This window comes from Schistocerca piceifrons, chromosome X (assembly GCF_021461385.2).
Source record: "Schistocerca piceifrons isolate TAMUIC-IGC-003096 chromosome X, iqSchPice1.1, whole genome shotgun sequence".
NCBI classification, from domain to species: Eukaryota; Metazoa; Arthropoda; class Insecta; order Orthoptera; family Acrididae; genus Schistocerca; species Schistocerca piceifrons.
In genome coordinates this window covers 276,228,429-276,247,949 of record NC_060149.1, presented here as the reverse complement: position 1 = coordinate 276,247,949, position 19,521 = coordinate 276,228,429, and the positions used below count along the sequence as shown (strand labels likewise).

The 19,521-nt window shown below is 37.7% G+C and overlaps 1 protein-coding gene and 1 non-coding gene across 2 annotated transcripts in view; one reads left to right on the top strand and one right to left on the bottom strand.

The window, feature by feature from the left end:
• LOC124721570 (1,4-alpha-glucan-branching enzyme) overlaps positions 1-19,150 on the bottom strand; it is a 94,705-nt gene extending 75,555 nt beyond the window's left edge. Inside the window, exons 1-3 of the mRNA XM_047246610.1 lie at positions 18,958-19,150; positions 1,459-1,628; positions 1,253-1,368 (exon numbers count right to left, since the gene is read on the bottom strand). Of these exons, the coding sequence (XP_047102566.1) occupies positions 1,253-1,368; positions 1,459-1,628; positions 18,958-19,070 (399 nt within the window). The 5' untranslated portion in view covers positions 19,071-19,150. The remainder of the gene's footprint in view (positions 1-1,252; positions 1,369-1,458; positions 1,629-18,957) is intronic.
• Trnaa-agc lies at positions 8,432-8,504 on the top strand. Its single transcript has one exon. It is a non-coding gene; the product is annotated as a tRNA-Ala (tRNA).
• Positions 19,151-19,521: the final 371 nt, after the last annotated feature.

Sequence of the window (19,521 nt, the reverse complement as noted above, 5' to 3'; positions counted from 1 at the left end):
AGGTATACATATGTTGCAAGTTAGTAAGTCCTACCCACCACGTTTTGTACATTATTCTATGGAATAGGTGTTGTCAAGGAGAAACTATATGATTGCAGAGACCTTTTCAAGTCTCAAGCATCTGTGATGCATATATGCAGACTGAAGTGATTAATGAAAATTTGTACCAAGACCAGGATTCGAACCCAGGTCTCCTGCAGGAGATCTGGGTTCGAATCCTAGCATTTGCACAAATTTGCATTCACTACTTCAGTCTGCATGTGTACACAAAAGTAAATATGCAATTTTTGATTAAAAATTCTTGTCACACTAATGTCATTTAGGCACAGACACCAATGCCAGTTTTGACACAGCTGTATGAAGTACTTCATTGTGGCCTCACTGAATGATCTATCTGCCCATTCAGGTGGTACAAACTTAATGGCTTAGTTAGAAGTGGACCAAAACTGTGTATACATGATTCATTTCAGTATTGTACTACTGGGCAACCTTATTCAGTGCAACTAGAGACCAAGTACTAAGAGAATTGGTAAAACATCCTTCACTTAATTAAAAATTCACTAGAGAGGGAAACAAATTACTGAACTTGTTTAACCATCAGCAAGGAAAGTAAAGTCTCACAAATGAAGCTGTGTGTTTATTAAGCATTTACATGATTGTTTATTTAGCGCTGTGACAATGGCTTTTTGTTGATACTGAATAAATTAAGGTGTCAATGATCATGTTGTTTTATACCTCATAACCAATAACAATAGGTGATTTCTACAAATGATTAATGATAAATTTAAGTAAGTGAAAGGCACCAATACTGCATTAGGTACCCACATTCATAAACCCATATATACAGTAACAATAGTAGAATACCTTTAATATCGATAATTGTTTATGAAAATAGGGGTACATATGTTTAAATATTTTCTCTGCTACAGGTAACCTTACATTTAACAAGAATGAGAGACTAAATTGGAGGAAGCAAATGTCATAAATACACTTCAGAATTGTAAGAAATATCATAAATTTGCCAGCAATGAACTCTATTGGCCTGTAAGTTGCAGAATCATAAGCAGGTATCTTTTGCACATTTATAATATGTGAAGTCAGTCTGAGATTAGATAAGTGAGAACCTCTCTCTTTTAGAGCCGCCTCCTGCATGTAATTTAATCTTGACACTTTCCAAAGCACAAGTCAAAAAGAAGTAAACAAATGATAACCTAAAATGGATAAATTTACTCTGTAATCAACTAAAGCTTACCTTTATTTCTGACATGTGATCTATTGGACAGGAGCCGTCAGATCTTGGGGGAATATGCAACTCCCATTTTCCATACTCACGTCTAGCATATGGATGACTTTGCCTATTCCAGTTATCTATAGCATTTCAATCAAAAATACAATGAGACATTAACATGTTTCAATTTGCATGAAAAAATAAAATTAAACTCTTCATAAAATACTCACTGAAGTCACCATACAAATATAACTCTGCAGCACCAGGTGCCCATTCTTTACAAGTAACTGAATTGTCAGGATTTACGTGAATACCATACGATTTGTATCCCTGAGTGAATTTTTGTATTCCACCATCATATGCTTCTATTTTGTCCAAACAATCTTTGAAGAAAGCATACCTGTAAAACATTTTCATAATAAGAAACACCATCATTACCTATTTGCCAAGGCCTTGTTAAACTAATTTAAATAGCTTACACAAAATCTGTACAAAAAGTTTTCAACCAACGTCCCTTCATTAATCAAAACTTAACCAGTAAATAAAACAATATTACAGTGAAATATTTGATACCTCCCGCGTGCACAGACTGCGGTTAGAGTGCGAGTTGGTGACGATAACCAATATGAAAAACGATTGAAAACCAATCACCATAGTGTTCAGTGTGTAAGCAATAAGAGCATGGATCTTAAAATATGTTACCTTAACGTTCAAGGACTGAAAGATAAAGAACTTATCATAAATGAGTTTGGTCTTGATAACCAGTTTGATATTTTTTGTCTGAGTGAACACTGGGCTAATGAGAATGAACTTGCAGATGCCAAATTTGACAATTTTAGTATAGTAAATAGCTACTGTAGGAAAGAGCACATTAGAGGTGGTGTGGCATTTTATTCCAACCAGTCACTCAATTGTACAATAACCAAACTAGACCTAAATTCCTTGTGTGATGAACAGCACTTTGAAGTTACGGGTATAATCATTAATAGTCATAAGCTAATAGTAGTATCCATGTACAGATCACCAAAGGGAAGCATTAACATATTTTTAGAAAAAATGGACATGCTATTCAGTGAATTAAGTAATATTAAATGGCTACATTATGATATTGCAATAGGAGGTGATTTGAATGCTGATTTTGATGTTACTAAATGTAAGGGTAGTGTTGCAGATCTGGTAAACTTACTAAGACAATACAATTTACATCATGTTAATAACAGGCCCACAAGAAACAAAGCATGTTTAGATAACATCTTTGTAAACTTCAAGACCACCGAAAACACATGCGAAGTTGTGTTCCCATTCTCTGACCATGACTCTGTATCTCTAAATTATGCAAGTAAAATTCCCCTCAATAGGAGCAATGCAAACAGACCTGTCCCAACAGTTGTGATTACCAGACCCATAACTGAGGATAAAATTAACATATTTCGTAATTCCCTTGCTGACAGAGACTGGTTTGGCCATTATAGTGTCGATGGACATTACACATCAAGTAAAGACCTGCCAGCCAAAATAATATTTGATAGATTTCTTAATGCATTCTTGACCCTATTTAACCATAGTATTCCCATAAAGAAAATCAAAATAATGGACAGCAGCCACAAATCCAGATCTCAAAACAGACAAAATATATGGTACACTAAACAGCTGACAGATCTAAAGAAACAAGTTTTGTTACTGTACAACATATACATTAGTATGAAGTCTGACTGTGCCAAATCAGCCTATGTGGAATGCAGGAATGAATACAAAAACGCCATCCTGCAAGCCAAAAAAACCTACAATGCCAACAGCATACATAATTCCAGCAATAAATGCAAAACAGCTTGGAAAGTAATTAACAGTGCTGCCAGAGATACTAAAAAAGACAAAATTAACATCCCACCACAAACACTCAATGAGTTTTTTATTAATTCAGTGAAAGAAATAGGAGACGCAATTATCAACCCAGACATTAGTCCATCAGAGTTACTCTCCCGAAATTGGGGTAGACAGTCACTAAATACAAGCATGGTAATCTTCTCCGAAGTATCGCCTAGATATGTACAAGGGGTCATAAAACAACTGAAATCATCTGATAGCTTAGATATATATGGCATATCACGCAACCTGCTAAAAAAAGTGTGTGACCGCATTCTCTACCCCTTAACCCATTGCATAAACAAGTGCTTACTTGAGGGATATTTTCCTGATGAGTTAAAACTGTCTAGGATCGTCCCAGTATACAAAAAGGGAGATAAAGACTCTCCATCTAGCTACAGGCCTATTTCAATAGTACCCGCATTCTCCAAGGTAATAGAATGCATCATGTACCAACAATTATCATCTCACTTTGAGAATCTAGGAATAATTAATGCTACACAATACGGGTTTAGGAAGAATCTGTCGACCATTTATGCAATCAACACGGTAGTCAGTTACATCCTCAAAGTTTATGAGAACAAAGGCTTTGCTCAGGTCTCATTCTGTGACCTAAGCAAGGCCTTCGACTGTGTTGAGCACATGCCACTACTAGAGAAACTAGAATTCTACGGCATCAAAGAAAACAGTCTCAGACTATTAAAAGCTTATCTCAACAACCGTAAACAGGTAGTTTGTGTTGGTAAGGAAATGTCAAACATAGAAAATGTTAAAGTAGGTGTGCCTCAGGGATCTGTACTGGGGCCCTTCCTGTTTCTGATAATGATCAATGACCTCCCCTCGTTTATTAGATCCACCACTGTATTGTATGCAGATGATACGACTTTTCTCCATAGCAGTAACAATCTTAATGATCTTAAAACCTGTGCTGAAAATACACTCACTCATGCAGCATATTGGTTCAGAGCAAATGGTTTCCTGCTAAATGAAAATAAAACTCAGCAGATAATCTTCACTCTAAGAGACAAGCCACTATCTGATGACCCTAGTTCTGTTAAATTCCTGGGAGTTTATTTAGATGAAAAGTTATCCTGGGGCCAACATGTAAACTATATTAGTAGTAAACTATCTAGAGTAATTTATTTATTAAGACAACTCAGAAAATGTGTACCTGAAACATACATCAGATCATCTTATTTTGCATTTTTCCAGAGTATAATATCCTATGGCATTATCTTATGGGGTAACTGTAGTCATATACATGACATCCTATTATTGCAGAAGAAAGCCATTAGGATAATTACAAATTCTTCACATAAAGCTCACTGCAAACCCTTATTTACCAAACAAAAAATTATGACTGTAATAAACCTCTATATATACAATGTCTTAATCTTTACGAAGAAGAACCTACAAGATGTGAAACGTAGAGAAAATGTACATTGTTACAACACAAGAAGCATCAAACACATATACACGCCTTACCACAGACTATCAAAATCAATAAATAGCTATGAAGTCATAGGGCACAAGCTATTTAATAAGCTGCCACATGCCATACAGGATCTTCCTGTACATACATTCAAAGAGAGACTGCATGAATGGTTTATTGCCCACCCGTTCTATGATATCAATGAATTCTTCAACTGTAAAATGCAGTGATCCAACAGATGACCCACTGTACATTTACTGTAATATAAGCTAAAATATTTCAGTAGTCAATACCTTATCACACTGTATTATAAATTGTAACTTCATTTGATGTTGTCAATTGCTGTAATGGCCTAAAGACAATAAAATCTTTATTATTATTATTATTATTATTATTTACCTGTTAAGTAGCCTGAAATATCTATGTGCATTTTATAATTACTGGACTTTTGTTATAAATAACTAAAATTACAAGGTAAATTCAGAAAAGTTGCACTATATCATAAACAAACCTGTAGTGATTAAGTTGTTAAATATTATGAATATGTATTCTAAACCAACTATTAAAATGCAGTGGGACGGAAAGAGGGGAGAGGGAAGGGGTAGGAACTACGGAACAGTTATCACAGACTAGTTCTGCAAATACTGCTAGGCTTTCAGTTTCTTCTTTAACACCATATTTTACAACTGGAGAAAAATGAGTCTTTCAAAACAAATCATAATTTTTGTGATTTTGCTGTTGAGACATTTCATTACAGATACTGCATAATATATTTCTCAGTTTTCAAGCTGCATCATTTCATATAAAACACACTAGATTTTGACAGCTGTCTCCACAATTTTCATCTGGAATAAAAAATATCAGCTGCCAGGGTGTTCTGCTTATATGAGCTTGATATAAATGCAATTTGAAAAAATGAGAGTCTTGGCTCATGTGTCATCGCATTGGGATCCAATTAAATAAGTCAGCCAAGATTAGAAGAAACAGCAACAATTTTAACAGACCAGATGTACCTCTCCGAGGACACCAGCTTGTAGAAGTACTGTCTGTGTGGGCAGAAAGGCTTGCATGTTTGCAAGAAGCTGAGGGCTATGCCAGTGGCAGCACAGCTATTGACAGCTTCTCCCATGCCAGACAGGCCTCACTGGATGGACCAGACAAAGAGTGTCCCACAATGCCTGATCTCTCCCATTTCCAATCCCAAATTCCTACTCCATTTCCCCAGACACCCAAAAACCTCCTGCCCTGCGATACAAGCCTCCAAAGATGACACTGGTTACAACATTTTGAAGATATGAATTTCAGAAAAAATTTTAAAATGCTCCATCTCTGGAACAGTTCTAGATATTTTGTTGTTTTTTTATTTGAAAGATAATTGCTTTATGATTACAAAGAAATCCTCCATTTGGACTTACCTGTCAAAGTTCTTTTACTATAGCATTCTGAACTTTTTTATGATTAATGGAAATTATTTTTAAAAACTGCCAATCCATAAAATTTTGATTGTTTTCTGTTGATTAGTGCCATATAGTTCTACATTCTCTTAAAAACGGGGCTTCCACTTTCAAGTTGGACAGGTTTTATTTTAAAAAATCATTTTTTTTCCACTTTCAAGGGTAATGTATATCTTCACTGAAGTTATTTCTTATCACTTTCACTGTTGCAATTATTTCTTATCACTTTCTATGTTGCAATTATTTCCTGTCAGTTTCTTTGTTGCGGTTGTTCATTGCAGGTTTCTGTATTGTAGTTATTCAATGTTAATTTGTTTACTGAAGAGGCTTCTAAGAAATCTGAGACCATCCAGTGAGTTCTGTGTTTCCACGAGGAATTCGTCAGCTGACACAGTTTCAGTGTGTTTTGTGAAACAGACTATTTGAAATGTCTTCTGACTGGGGCCACAGGAGAGTGAAGTGTGCCGACTATTTGCATATCCATAAAAGAGTGATATATAAAACAAACAAAAAAAAAACACTTTGTTCAGGTTGGGAATATGTGTTCTCATTTGAAGAGCCTGTTTCAAAGTAATGATGTTTCCAGTGATGGCTTTTTGTGTTCTAAATGTTTTGACAGAATAAAAACAATGATAGTATCTGAAGAAGGTGAAGCCTCCCATGGTGTAGATGATGCAGATTTTGCATCAATAGAGGAAGAATTAAATACCCTGAATCAGTCAACTACAGAGGTAGGTGTTAGTCCTGTAAAAGAAACCGTGATCAACGAAGTCAAGAAAGCACAGAGAAATTACTAAAGCTATGGATGAATAGACTACAGCAAAACTGAGCACACTCTTCAAATTAGAAATTCCATCTTCAGAAGAAAACAAAATAAAGCACTTGCCAGGAATTTTTCACAAATATCAATTCAACTGTTGGAGATTGTGCATCCTACAGTGAAAAGGTGCAAGTTTTAACTATTATTCCAGAGACATCTTCAAAGAAAACAATTTTGAACCATGTTCCATCAGTATCAAAGTACATGGTAGACAAATAAAGAAATGTGAGGTCTGTAAAAGGAGTCTTTAGAAGACCAGATCCCTATTATGGTCATCCTGTAGAAGCAGCTCAAGTTCAAATAGTGCAGTCATTTTATCTGGAAGATAAATGGGACTGTTCTCACCAGAGTGCCAACAAAAATGACACTATAACTGTAACAGTTGAAGGTCAAAAAGTTGTGAAAGTGAAGAGGTACATGACTCGCAGTATTATAGAAACTTCTGCAATTTATAGAACTTCACATACTGCAAGATCAAAATTTTATGTATTACGACCTAAGTAGGTAGTTTGACACCCACCAAGAGATGTATGTTTATGTGTGTACTGGACAAATTTTGAACTTTGAGTGGTAACTTTGAAGAACTTACTGGAGCATGTGACATATGACACTTTGGTTATGTGAAGTCAGTAGTCTGTGACGTAATGAAAGAGACTTGTTTGTTTGAAGAATGTGGTGACTGCCCTGGAAAGGGAGGATTGTCTTTACAGACACTTGGCCTGGAAGATGTAGCAGATAACTCTGCAGAAATTACATATGCGACATGGGAGGAAAATAAACAAATTAAGAAAACTGTTGCCTTTGACAGTTTCATTGATGAACTTGGTAAACGGTCAGTGAAAGCAGTAACACACCAGCACCTGAAGACATTGCAAGAACAACACATTGCAGAAGTGAAAGGGTGTGTACAGGCTGAAGAACTATGTTTCGTGCTTCACTGAGATTCTGCTGAGAACTGGTCTGTAATTCTCCCACAAGAAGTACAAGGGTATCATTGGAGTAATGACCAGGTTCAATTTTTACAAGAGTGACATATTTTCAAAACAAGACCACAAGTTATAATTAAATGTTTCCCTGAGACATTTAAGTCTCTTTTTATTATCTACAATAATGATCAAAGCGGACAAAATGAATTAAAATTTGTGCTGCAGCTGGGACTTCTTGCTTGCAAGGCAGAAATGCAAACCATTACACCACTGCAATACGATGGTCAACATTGCTGCATGAACTATCTAAGCTCGGTGCCCTCCCCAACACAAACTTCAATTCATTTTTCCCTTACATATTGTCACTACTGCCAGGGCTCTCCGACATTGGCAAGCACCCCAGCATTGGACATAATGGGACGTCCTTGTACCATTGGTGATCTTATAGTTCATGCAACGATGTTGACTATCGTACTGTGGTGGTGTAAGATAATAAAAAGAGACTTAAATGCCTCAGGGAAACATTTAATTAAAAGATCTATAAGATCACCAACGGTACAAGGACATCCCATTACGTCCAATGCTGGGGTGCTTGCCAATATTGGAGTGCCTGGCAGTAGTGACAATATGTAAGGGAAAAATGAACTGAAGTTTGTGTTGGGGAGGGCACTCAGCTTAGGCAGTTCATGCAACAATGTTGACCATCGTACTGCGGTGGTGTAATGGTTAGCATTTCTGCCTAGCAAGCAAGAAGACCCAGGTTCGAGTCCTGGCCACAGCACAAATTTTAATTCATTTTGTATGCTTCGATCATTATAAAGGCCACAAGTGTTGCTGTTATAAGTGATGAAACAGGACATGATTCAGCACATACTTTTGCTGAAAACAGGGCCAGAGAAGATCATCATTATTTCTGATGGTGTTCCTAGTCATTTTAAAAATTGTTACTAGCTGTTTGAATTGAGTAAGTAACTTGTGCCAACAGACTGGGTATACAGTGCTACTGGTTATGGGAAGCGGCCTTGTGATGGTGTAGGCGGCCTGCTGAAGCACCATGCTACAAAACATAATCTGTCCAGACCAAATACAGCTGTGATTCAGAATGCTGAGGATTTTATGAGAGTCGTGAAATCTTACACATCCACAGCTCTCATTCTTTTGTCAAAAGAGGAAATCTGAGAATTCCACGAGCAGAAAAAAGAAGAATGGTCCAAACAAACTACTACTGTGAAAGAAATTCAGAAGACATTTTTGGACTCAAAGTGATGGACGAACTCATATTGCACGCACTTTAAAGAGCAAGAAAGAAGAAATTTCGTTCACTCGGCCAACACCTCAAAAATAGCAGGATAATATTCAGATTCACAACCTAAGAAGGGGGATGTTTGTGGCGTGTTTGTATGACTGTGACTGGTGGATTGCAGAGGTTATAGACACCAGTTATGAGTCAAACGAAATTGTAGTGAACTTTATGCTACCACATGAACCAGCTGCTGGATATAGGTTTCCAGCTGAAAGACAGTGACAACACCATCAGTGCTTACTTGCTGTCCGCAGTGTTTTAAGATTGTAAGTGCTCCAGTTCTTATTGGCTCAACAGAAGGCCATCACTCTATATCAAAGGAAGATACTGAAGCAGTGGAACATATTTTTAGTTCACTGACTTGCTACTTTCAGTACAAAACAGAGTGCACAGAAGTTGTATAAATTGAAACCTTTAAGTCTTTGGACCTCTCAAATACATTTTGGAATCATTTAAAATGCTTGATAAATGAGTCTCTTACTCATTTTTCAAAACTAAAATTATGTTAAATAAGGCTAGGTTTTGATTTTTATGAGCCTGTTATGTGATAATGTGGTAATAAAACAGGTTTTATGTATAGAAAAAATTTCAATTGTTTATAAAACCGGTTCAACCTAAAAGTGGAAGCTCTCCTTTTCAGGGAATGTAGAACTATATGGTACTAATCAACAGAAAAAAAATTAAAATTTTATGGATTGGCATTCTTGGAAAAAAAATATCCATAACTTATTAAGAAAGTCCACAACACTTCATAAAAGCACTTTGACAGATAAGTCGAAATGGAGGATTTCTTTGTAATCATAAAGCAATTATCTTTCAAATAAAACAAAACTCAACAAAATATCTATAACTGTTCCAGAGACACATCATTTTAAAATTTTTTCCAAAATTCACATCTTCAAAATGGTATGCGCAGTGTCATCTTTGGAGGGCTGTATCTCAGAGCAGAAATTTTTCTGGAGAAAACAACATGTGTGTTCCTTACTTAGTCCTTCATTTTAACATATGCTGAACCAGAAAGTACCAACAGAGAATTGGGGCGTAATCAATCAAAAGGTTGTATCAGACAGGGCCAAACCCTCTTGGTGGAAGTCTGTGAAAAATTCCTGAGGGCAATGCCAGGACAGGACATGAGAGTGTACCCAAGGTTCTCACAGGTTACCATCAGGGTAACCAAAGATATCAAACGCAACTATGGAGGCAAGGTGGGGACTGCGAGTATTACAGATAAACCTGTAACACAGCGAAAGGGCAACACCATCCTAAGTTGTCTTCTGGGAAAACGGGGTGGATGTGGCCCTGTTCTAGGAACTCTATTTTATGCCTCGAAGAAACTGGAGGTAAGTCTGTTTATGCTAGAAATCTAAAGAACTCCAGAACATGAATTTATGTCAACATGGAATTTCATTCATACCAATAACGGTCTTTTGTACCAGGAAGTTAATGACCATCAGGGAGAAACAGTGTGAGGAAGCAAGCATGAGGGGAATTGCATTGGCTGCAGCTTATCTTGCTTATGAAGACTGTAGTACTCTTTCCCAGGAAGTGAGGAGACAGGGTAGACAGCTGATCACAGCACAATGAACAACTGCTGGTTGGTTGTGATGCCAATGCCCTCAATCTGGCGTGGGGAAGCAGTGACAACAGAGATGAGTACCTTCCTTGGTTTTCACTTTTGAGCAATCTGGAGATTCAACTTTGCAAGAAAGAAAGGACAATGGGAAAAATATTGGGAAGCCCTTGCCAAATACAACTACACAGTTAAGCGAGCGAAGCCGTAATCCTGGACAGTATTCTGGGAGAAAGTGGAAGCTACAGCTACTTGTAGCAGACTTCACAAAGTCGTCTCCAGAACACCACCTCATCCAACAGGTTCTCTAAGGAAGGAACAACAGTTAATGAGATGCAGGATGTTCATCTCAAGACTCACTTCCCTCAGTGCACTCTGTCAGACAACACAGATCAAGATTGAGCCCCTCAGAGGCACATGTTTACAGGTAATCAAAGGGAGAATTGGGAATCTGCCAGAAAATGTGTTGATTTCAAAACAATAAAATAGCTGGTGGGAATGTTTCAACTGTTCAAGCCACCAGGCCCAGATGACATACTTCAAGCTCTAAAGTAACAAGCAGGAGAGAGTTTAATCACACTCCTATGTAGGCTGCTTAGGGTTAGCCTAACAGAAGGAATCTTTAATAATGCTGTGAGGGTTGTTTTCATTCTGAATACAAAGAGTACTGATATACCAAGGCCAAGGATATGGGACTAACCAGTCTGTTCTTTCTTGTAAAGACATCAGAAAAACTTGTTAATGGACACATTATGGATAGGAGACTAAGGTTCGTTTACATGTAAACCAGCACACATATCAGCCAGGTAAATCACAGCACTTCACACACTTGTTGGGAAGGTGGAGAAAGTACTGTACTTGCAGGAAGTAGCTTTCTGCATTTTCCTAGATACTGAAGATGCTTTTAGCAATATGACCTTTGAATCCATGGTTTGAGCTACAGAAGAGCATGGCACTGAGACCACCATATATATGTTGATTAAGACTATATTGAGCACAAGAAACGTAGAAACCACCATGATGAATGGAGAAATGGTGATCAACACCACAAGATGGTGTCCAGAAGGTGGTGTTTTGTATCCACCACTGTGGATCCTACTGGAACTCATTAAAGAGCTAAATACTAGGGGCTACTTTTACCAAGGATATGCAAACCTAGTCCGAGTATGAATTTAGCACAAATTTACTACTACTGTTAGAACAATGGTAGAACATGCACTGAACATTGTGCAGAAAACAGGATCTAATGGTCAGTCCCATGAAAACTGTTGTACCATATACAAGGAAGCATATACAGCACACAGACTGTGTTGGTCCTAATGAAACACTATTTTTAGAGGTGGTAGTGAAATATCTAGGGGTAACCCTGGATGTGAAACCATTGAGGACCACTCACATTAAGAATGTATGTTTCAAGGTGAAAGGTACTCTTATGAATGCTAGAAGAGTGTGGGAAAAAACTGGGGCCTACACCACATGAGTAAATGGCTCTGAGCACTATGGGACTTGACTTCTGTGGTCATCAGTCCCCTAGAACTTAGAACTACTTAAACCTAACTAACCTAAGGACATCACACACATCCATGCCCGAGGCAGGATTCGAACCTGCGACTGTAGCAGCCCCGCGGTTCCGGACTGTGCGCCTAGAACACCACATGAGTATGTACTGGATATACACAACTGTAATAAGACCTATAATTTAGTGGGATACTGTATGGTGGAACAAAGCAGTACAAAAAGTGGCTCTAAGGAGCTTGGCAAGGTGCTGAGACTTAGCAGCACACCTACTGATGGGATGGAGACCATGCTGGTGCCTCCACTACACCTGTGGGCAGCAGTAGGGGCATAAAGGCTAATAACTAGATAGCTTTAGGACACCCTGAATCTCATGCCAATATAGGCAATGTGGTAAATATAGGAATGGTCGGGGAAAATGCCAGCAGACCATAAAATAACTTCCAGCTGCTTCAAAAAAAACTTTTCAATTTTACAACTGGAAATATTGAGAAGTGGAAGAATGAAGCACGACACTATGCAGGACACAGTCTGGTTTACTGATGTGTTGAAAACAGATGAAGGTACTGGGGCTGGGGTACATGAGGTACAGCTTACACTAAAGAGCACCATCTCTCTAGATAAGCAGGCCACAGTATCCCAAGCACAAATATTGGTTATCAAGGCGTGCACGGAGGAGAATTTGCATAGGAACTACAAAGATAATAGCATCTACATTTATTCAGACAGCCATGCAGCTCTGAAATCCCTATCAACCCCTGCAACAAGATCAAAGATTATTGCATAATGCCACAAAGCCCTGGTGACACCAGGGGAAAGCAACAGGGTACACCTGATGTGGGTGACAGATAACTCAGGAATCAGTGGCAATGAACAAGCTGATAGCTAGCCAGTACAGGTGTGAGAACCCCTTTTATTGGACTGGAACCTGTCCTGACCATCACCGAGGCCATAGTTAAAATGAAAACTACAAAATGGGATCAGAAAGCAGCATGCAGAATATTGGAAAAAATAAAAGCAGAGCAAGCTAATGGTGGCAAAGCCTCATTTTAAGAGAAGTTATGTAATCCTGGGCTTGAAGAGGAGACATACTAAGCTCATGGTAGCACTAATGACAGGCCATGGGAACTTTAAGAAACACCTATGTATGATAGGAATAGAAAAAGTAGCCCTTATAAGTAGGCTGTGCGGTGAGCGTGATGAAACTGCACCAAACCCAATCTCCGAATGTGAAGTGTTTGAGATCAAAATTCACAGAATATTCAGGTCATCAAATCCTGAAGGAATTTTGTCAAATAAGGCCTCCTACTACTCTTTAACGGGTCTGGTTGGCTTTACTAGAACCACACGAAGTGAAACTGCAAAATAAACCCTGTTTCAGTGCTGGCAGTAGTGGGCTAGGACCACTGTTGTTTTTATCTACCTGCTCAAATCAAATCGGAGGTACACACTTGCAACTACCTTCCTGCATGTGCTTAGCTGTGGCACTTTCTGGCAGGTTATATATGCAGCTATTATGCCTATGTAGGCAGTAAACTGTGCCAGACCCAGTATTCGGTAGTTCTGATACCTAATGATGGTGGAGACAGTTGTCAAAAGCTACAATGGTTTATTTGAAGTGATGTGGCTTGAAAACCAAGAAGATTTTATTCAGGCACGCCACCTTGAATGAATCTGAGGACACACATTGTGTACTGATAATAAGTTTTGACAACTGTAAAGTTTAAAGCAATTAGTTGTGAATCTCTGCTTTCTTGGGAAATTTTATATGAATTATTCTCAGCACATCAGCCAAGTAAACTAGGTGAAGTCTAGAAAATTTTTTTGCCAATAATTTGCTTGTCATCTTCTGGCAAAAATGCCAAGAAAGAAACTATCTGAAATGTCACGTCCCACCAACCAGCATACTCGAATGATATACCAACAATAATACATAAATCATATTAGTACACACAGTAATTCTCTGCAGTAATTAAATCATTGATTCTGAGTTTGCTATCAGAAATACTTGACACAGAAACACTATACAGGTTTACATATTCTTCCTCATGACTCCAGCCTTTAATTTGGACTGTCTTATAATGTAACTAATATCTCCTTAGTTCATGGCGTTCCACATGGTTACACAAGACCATTTGCTAAGAGGCAGTCTACAGAAATGCACATAAAATAACAAAAGCTGAAGGTTCCTTTCATAGATCAAAACAGAGGAAATTAAACACAAGTAAATGCCACCCTGTACTCTTATGTAATGAGAAAAACAGCAGAAAACAATGTGGGGTTCAGAGCTTTGCTTGACTTTGGATTCTTCTAAACATTCTGGGAAAGAGGAATATCTGATACTAGTTGTCCACTTTGACCAGTGACATAGAAAACGTGACAAATCTCAAACTTGGTGACTAATGTGATATCAGTGGGGATTTCTTCAAATGGTCTAACCTACAGATCAATGTCACAACAACCACGTATTTGCTTTCACATTCACTGGCTTTGGCAACTCTCAACCAAACTATCACCTTCCAACCTAACCTAAACCTTAAGCTAAGCTACAGATTAGTCTGTCACCATGATCTGGCTTTTTGCTTTCTCGCTCATTGGCTTCACCATCTAGGAAACAAATTGTCAAAATCTGTGCCACAACATTATGTCACTGGTCAGAGCAGATGAATAGTATCAAATACTTCTCTTGACCTTTCAGTGCCTTAACCACTAAGGCATCTTATATGGTAGTGGCAGAATGTGATGGAAATGTTCATTCACGAGGCGCTTCTATGGAATCAAAATGAAAGTAGTAACTGAAATTATACCACAGACAATACTGTTAACAGAAAAGTTATCCCGTGACAGACTAATAAACCGACAGTTTTGAAGCATAAGAGCCTTACTGGCAAAAATGAAACTGTGGAGATGACTATGATTTGTGCCTGAATGGCTCAGAGAACTGTTCATGAAAAATAAGTGTTCAGGTCCTAATCCAGCACACAAGTTTAATCCGTGGGGAAGTTATGAAATGAACAGGTGGTGGATTTCATTTCAGTACAATACTTTAAGAATTGTCATAGTTGTATTTTTCCATATCCACAGTGTTGAACATGTATGATATCTGAATTCCAATCAAACATGAAACCCATCACACAGCAGCATGTTCAGAAATTTGTATGGACATTATATCTATATTCTGTGACACTATTTTACATTACATTAGTTATATTCCTTGGATCTAATAGAGAGTGGTCTCTGTGATATGGACAGGCATCTGATAAAGAGCAACATTTGACATGAGTCATTGGCTGTGACCAGTGACACAGGAAACATGTGATAAATGCTGAAAACAACATGGTGACAGAAATGCGATATCAGTGACTATTTTTTCAAATGGGCCAAGTCTGATGCCACAACCAGTTCTTCTTCTTCTTCTTACTCTTTTGCAGCAAAGAGAAATGACATTTTATTCTAATTATAAGTTATCGTAAAAAATAAATTTAAGAGAGTCTGAAGGCTATGTTCAACAGAATAGGAGTTACCAAACAGAAAGTTCTTAAATTCAGCTACATTATCTACATGACATTTAATGTGTTCTGGTAGGCTGCTGATACACTATTTGATCAAAAGTATCCAGGCACCTGGCTGAAAATGATTTGAAGTTTGTGGCGCCCTCCATCGGTGATGCTGGAATTCAATATGGTGTTGGCCCACCCTTAGCCTAGATGACAGCTTCAACTATTGCAGGCATACACGTTCAATCAGGTGCTGGAAGGTTTCTTGGGGAATGGCAGCCCATTCTTCACGAAGTGCTGCACTGAGGAGAGGTATAGATGTCGATTGGTGAGGCCCGGCATAAGGTCGGCGTTCCAAAACATCCCAAAGATGTTCTATAGGATTCAGGTCAGGAATCTGCGCAGGCCAGTCCATTACAGGGACATTATTGTCATGTAACCACTACACCACAGGCCGTGCATTATGAACAAGTGCTCGATGGTGTGTGTGTGTGTGTGTCAAAGATCTCAGCAGAATGTTCCAGAATTAACACCAGATATATTCTTGTAACAAGTTTCCGCATTCTAAAAACACTACCCGGGTACTAACTTGAATTTTTGAAGACTATGATTCTATAACCCATGAAGTGAATGTAAATATTCACAATAAACTAGTTTCATTTTTTATGACCTATAGCGAGAATTGTGGATACTGAAAACTTAACTGAACCAAGTTGGTTTATTAATTCTTGGCAGTGGGCTTTCCAGTTATGGTTGTGACCTATTAGCAATCCCAAAAAAATAATTTTTTTTCCTCTAGTACCTCAACCTCTGAAATACTAATTTCTGTAGCTAGTGGGAGTTCTGTGAAATATACTGAATTGTATGTACTGAGCCTTGTTAAAATTCAATGTTAATTGATTTGCCTTGAACCATCAGGTAATATTTCTGAATATTTCATTAGCTGTTTTTTCAGTAAGGGTTCTGCATTTTTTTTATTCCTACTCCTGTATCATCTGCTACACAAAATTGGGGTCTTCTGAAATTGCAAAGGGAAGCTAGTTTATGTATATAAGAAATAACAGACCCTCAAATTTGAACTTTGTAGTACACCACATCTCATTGCTTTAATCATGAGACCCTATCGTTATGTGGTTGACACAGAACTGATACACATTGCTTTCTGTCATTCAGATAACACAAAAACCATGAACCTGCTATTCCTTAATATTCTAAGTTTTGTATTAGGATACCATAATTCACTCAATCGAAAGCCTTAGCCAAGTCACAAAATATTCCGAATTTGTGTACTTTGCATGGTAAAGATGAAACAAGAGATGTATGAGTGAACAAAGGATACAACACAATAGTAAATGATAAAAGTATCTTGGGACTACTGCATAATAGTATTAACCAGTGCACCACAGTATAAACTGTTGAACAAATGAAACAGAAAGAAAGAAGAGGGAGAGAACTGCAGAGAAACAGCCGTAGGGGGAGGGTGGCTGACAGCTGTGAGGAATATGCAGCAAGCATATGACAGGAATGTGGCACCAGTGAGCTCACTTTGGCATGAGCAAGGAGAGTTGCACATACGCATACTTACGTGGAGGAGTGGACTGGGAAGAAGAAATATAAAAGAGGAAGAGGCAGACTGCAGATAGGAGGAATAGGAATATATCCTCTCCTATGAGGCAGGGTCACCTGTGAAAGCAGTAACATCATATAACAGTTCTGCTGTTATTTCTTTCTGTAGAGATTTTTATGTAGGAATGACTAGGTAGCATTTGTCCATCTGAACTACTGGCCCCAGATAAGTATGCCCAACAGCAGAGTTGTACATCCAGTGGCAGAACGTGGTGTTGAGCAGCTGCAGTGTCACTAAAAGGTAGCCAGTCAAGACAATGTAATTGTGTGTGTTTTTCTACTCAGTACTACGTAGATTTGAAGGAGGACATTGCAAGCTTAGAATTTCTTTCAATCTTTTTTATGAACCTACTGACCACTCAACTATTCAGTAGATTGTTATATTTATTTCTCCCATGATTTACCTTACTTTGCAAATCTTAATAATGGGCAAGGAAAGAGTAAGGTGTCAAATGGCCACTTAGGGACAATCCTCCCACTATTTGCCTGGAATGAAATTTAATCACAATTTAATAAGGCAATCTAGTAATTCTTGAGTACGTGCAATTTAGCTGCACTGTCTGCTATCCATTTCTTTCAAACAGAAAATTAAATTGAGAAAACATAAAAATAAAGGAGAGAGATCTTTTGACTCTTTCCTCAACAGGTGGATCCTTCCTAATATAGGATGTCTAACAACTGTAGCAGATTCTCTCAAAATGCTCTTGCCAGGTCAACTGCTATAGTGAAGTAGCAGATGATTAATTCATTAGTTAGTTGTTTATGTGTGCTGCGAGGTGTGATGACGAATATCACTAGAACAAGTTGAAAAAATTGCACATTTCTCATCGCATGTATGGCTGTTTGAAGCTCAAAAATATGACTCATTCATAGTTACTGTGGACAAATTTTTATAATGATAGGAACAAAAACACAATCACCTTTAACGTTTATTTTTGTTTTTAAAATTACGTACATTGACAGTTGATAACAATAAATCATTGGTAAAGTGGACAAATAGTTTTAAGCATTAACAATAACTGTCCTCAAGAATTCCGAGGTATTTGATTCCTAAACCATAAATCACAAATTGAAGAGCGATTTGTTTAATGTCAAGTTGATACCAAAGTGATTATAGATACGATGTACACTTGGTTTCAACAAGTATGGAGCAAGATATCTACCATATATTTAAGGAACTATCCAAGCACCACTTCAAATGATTCAGAAAAACCTAAGCCTATGTTAGTATTAGATTTTTATTCCACTCTTCCAGGCTGAATTTACATTCTACACAAAATATAATACACAAGGAAAATTATTTACCAACAAATGACTCCTATCAAAGTGTGGAGACATTTGTGCATGTATTTACATGCGTATAGCTGAAAACTGTTAAGGGAAGGTAAATAAACATTTATGCTGCAGTGAATGTCAACTTGTTGACTATGACATTCACGTGACGAAACAGAAAATCCGGGTCGGAATGGAAATGGATGAGTAGGAATTCGGTTGTCGTCTTTTCAATGACACTTACGGAGACGAATATAAACAAATATGATAGCCTAAAATTGCCCTTCGGAACATTTGCATTATATTAATAGAAAACCGTATCATTAAGGAAACACGAGCATCAATGTTTTCAAACCATCGTAACGTATTTTGCAAATTTTAACTCATTTACTGCAAGCCCGATATTGACCTTGTCGATGTCCTGGAAGGTTACAACAAAAACACAACCTACCGTTTCCTGAATTCCCTCTCATATGGTTTCAGATACGGATCTCTCTGCAGAAGCTCGTCCAAGTTAGGCACTTCAACGTCCATAGGATCTAAAGACGATAATTTACCACCCATTGTTTATAATCGTTAAACTCCAATTCACATTACCCTCCACACTTCACCAATCCAAAGCTTTCACTAACTACAGACATGCACACACACTGAAGATACATCTCTGAATCGAAAGAGGCGCTGTGGTCGGATCTTTCAAGTCGTCCAAACATCTAGTTAGTTGTTAGTTCGTTCGTTGGTTTCATGTTCCATGGATCATTTTGCACAATAAATGGTACGCTTACATCGAAAATTAATTTATAGATATGGCTAAATACTGAATATTCCCAAGTTTTTTTTAAATCCAAATTTGAGTTAATAATTCCTAGCCAACACCTTTTATACATTACTACAACAGAAATTTTTGTTGCAGCATTGTGCAACTCTTTTTGTGGACACTTAAAAATTTTGAAGTCTCTACCATCTTTGTTATTTCCTATCAATGTGTTACACTTATTATTGGTATAGTACCGCT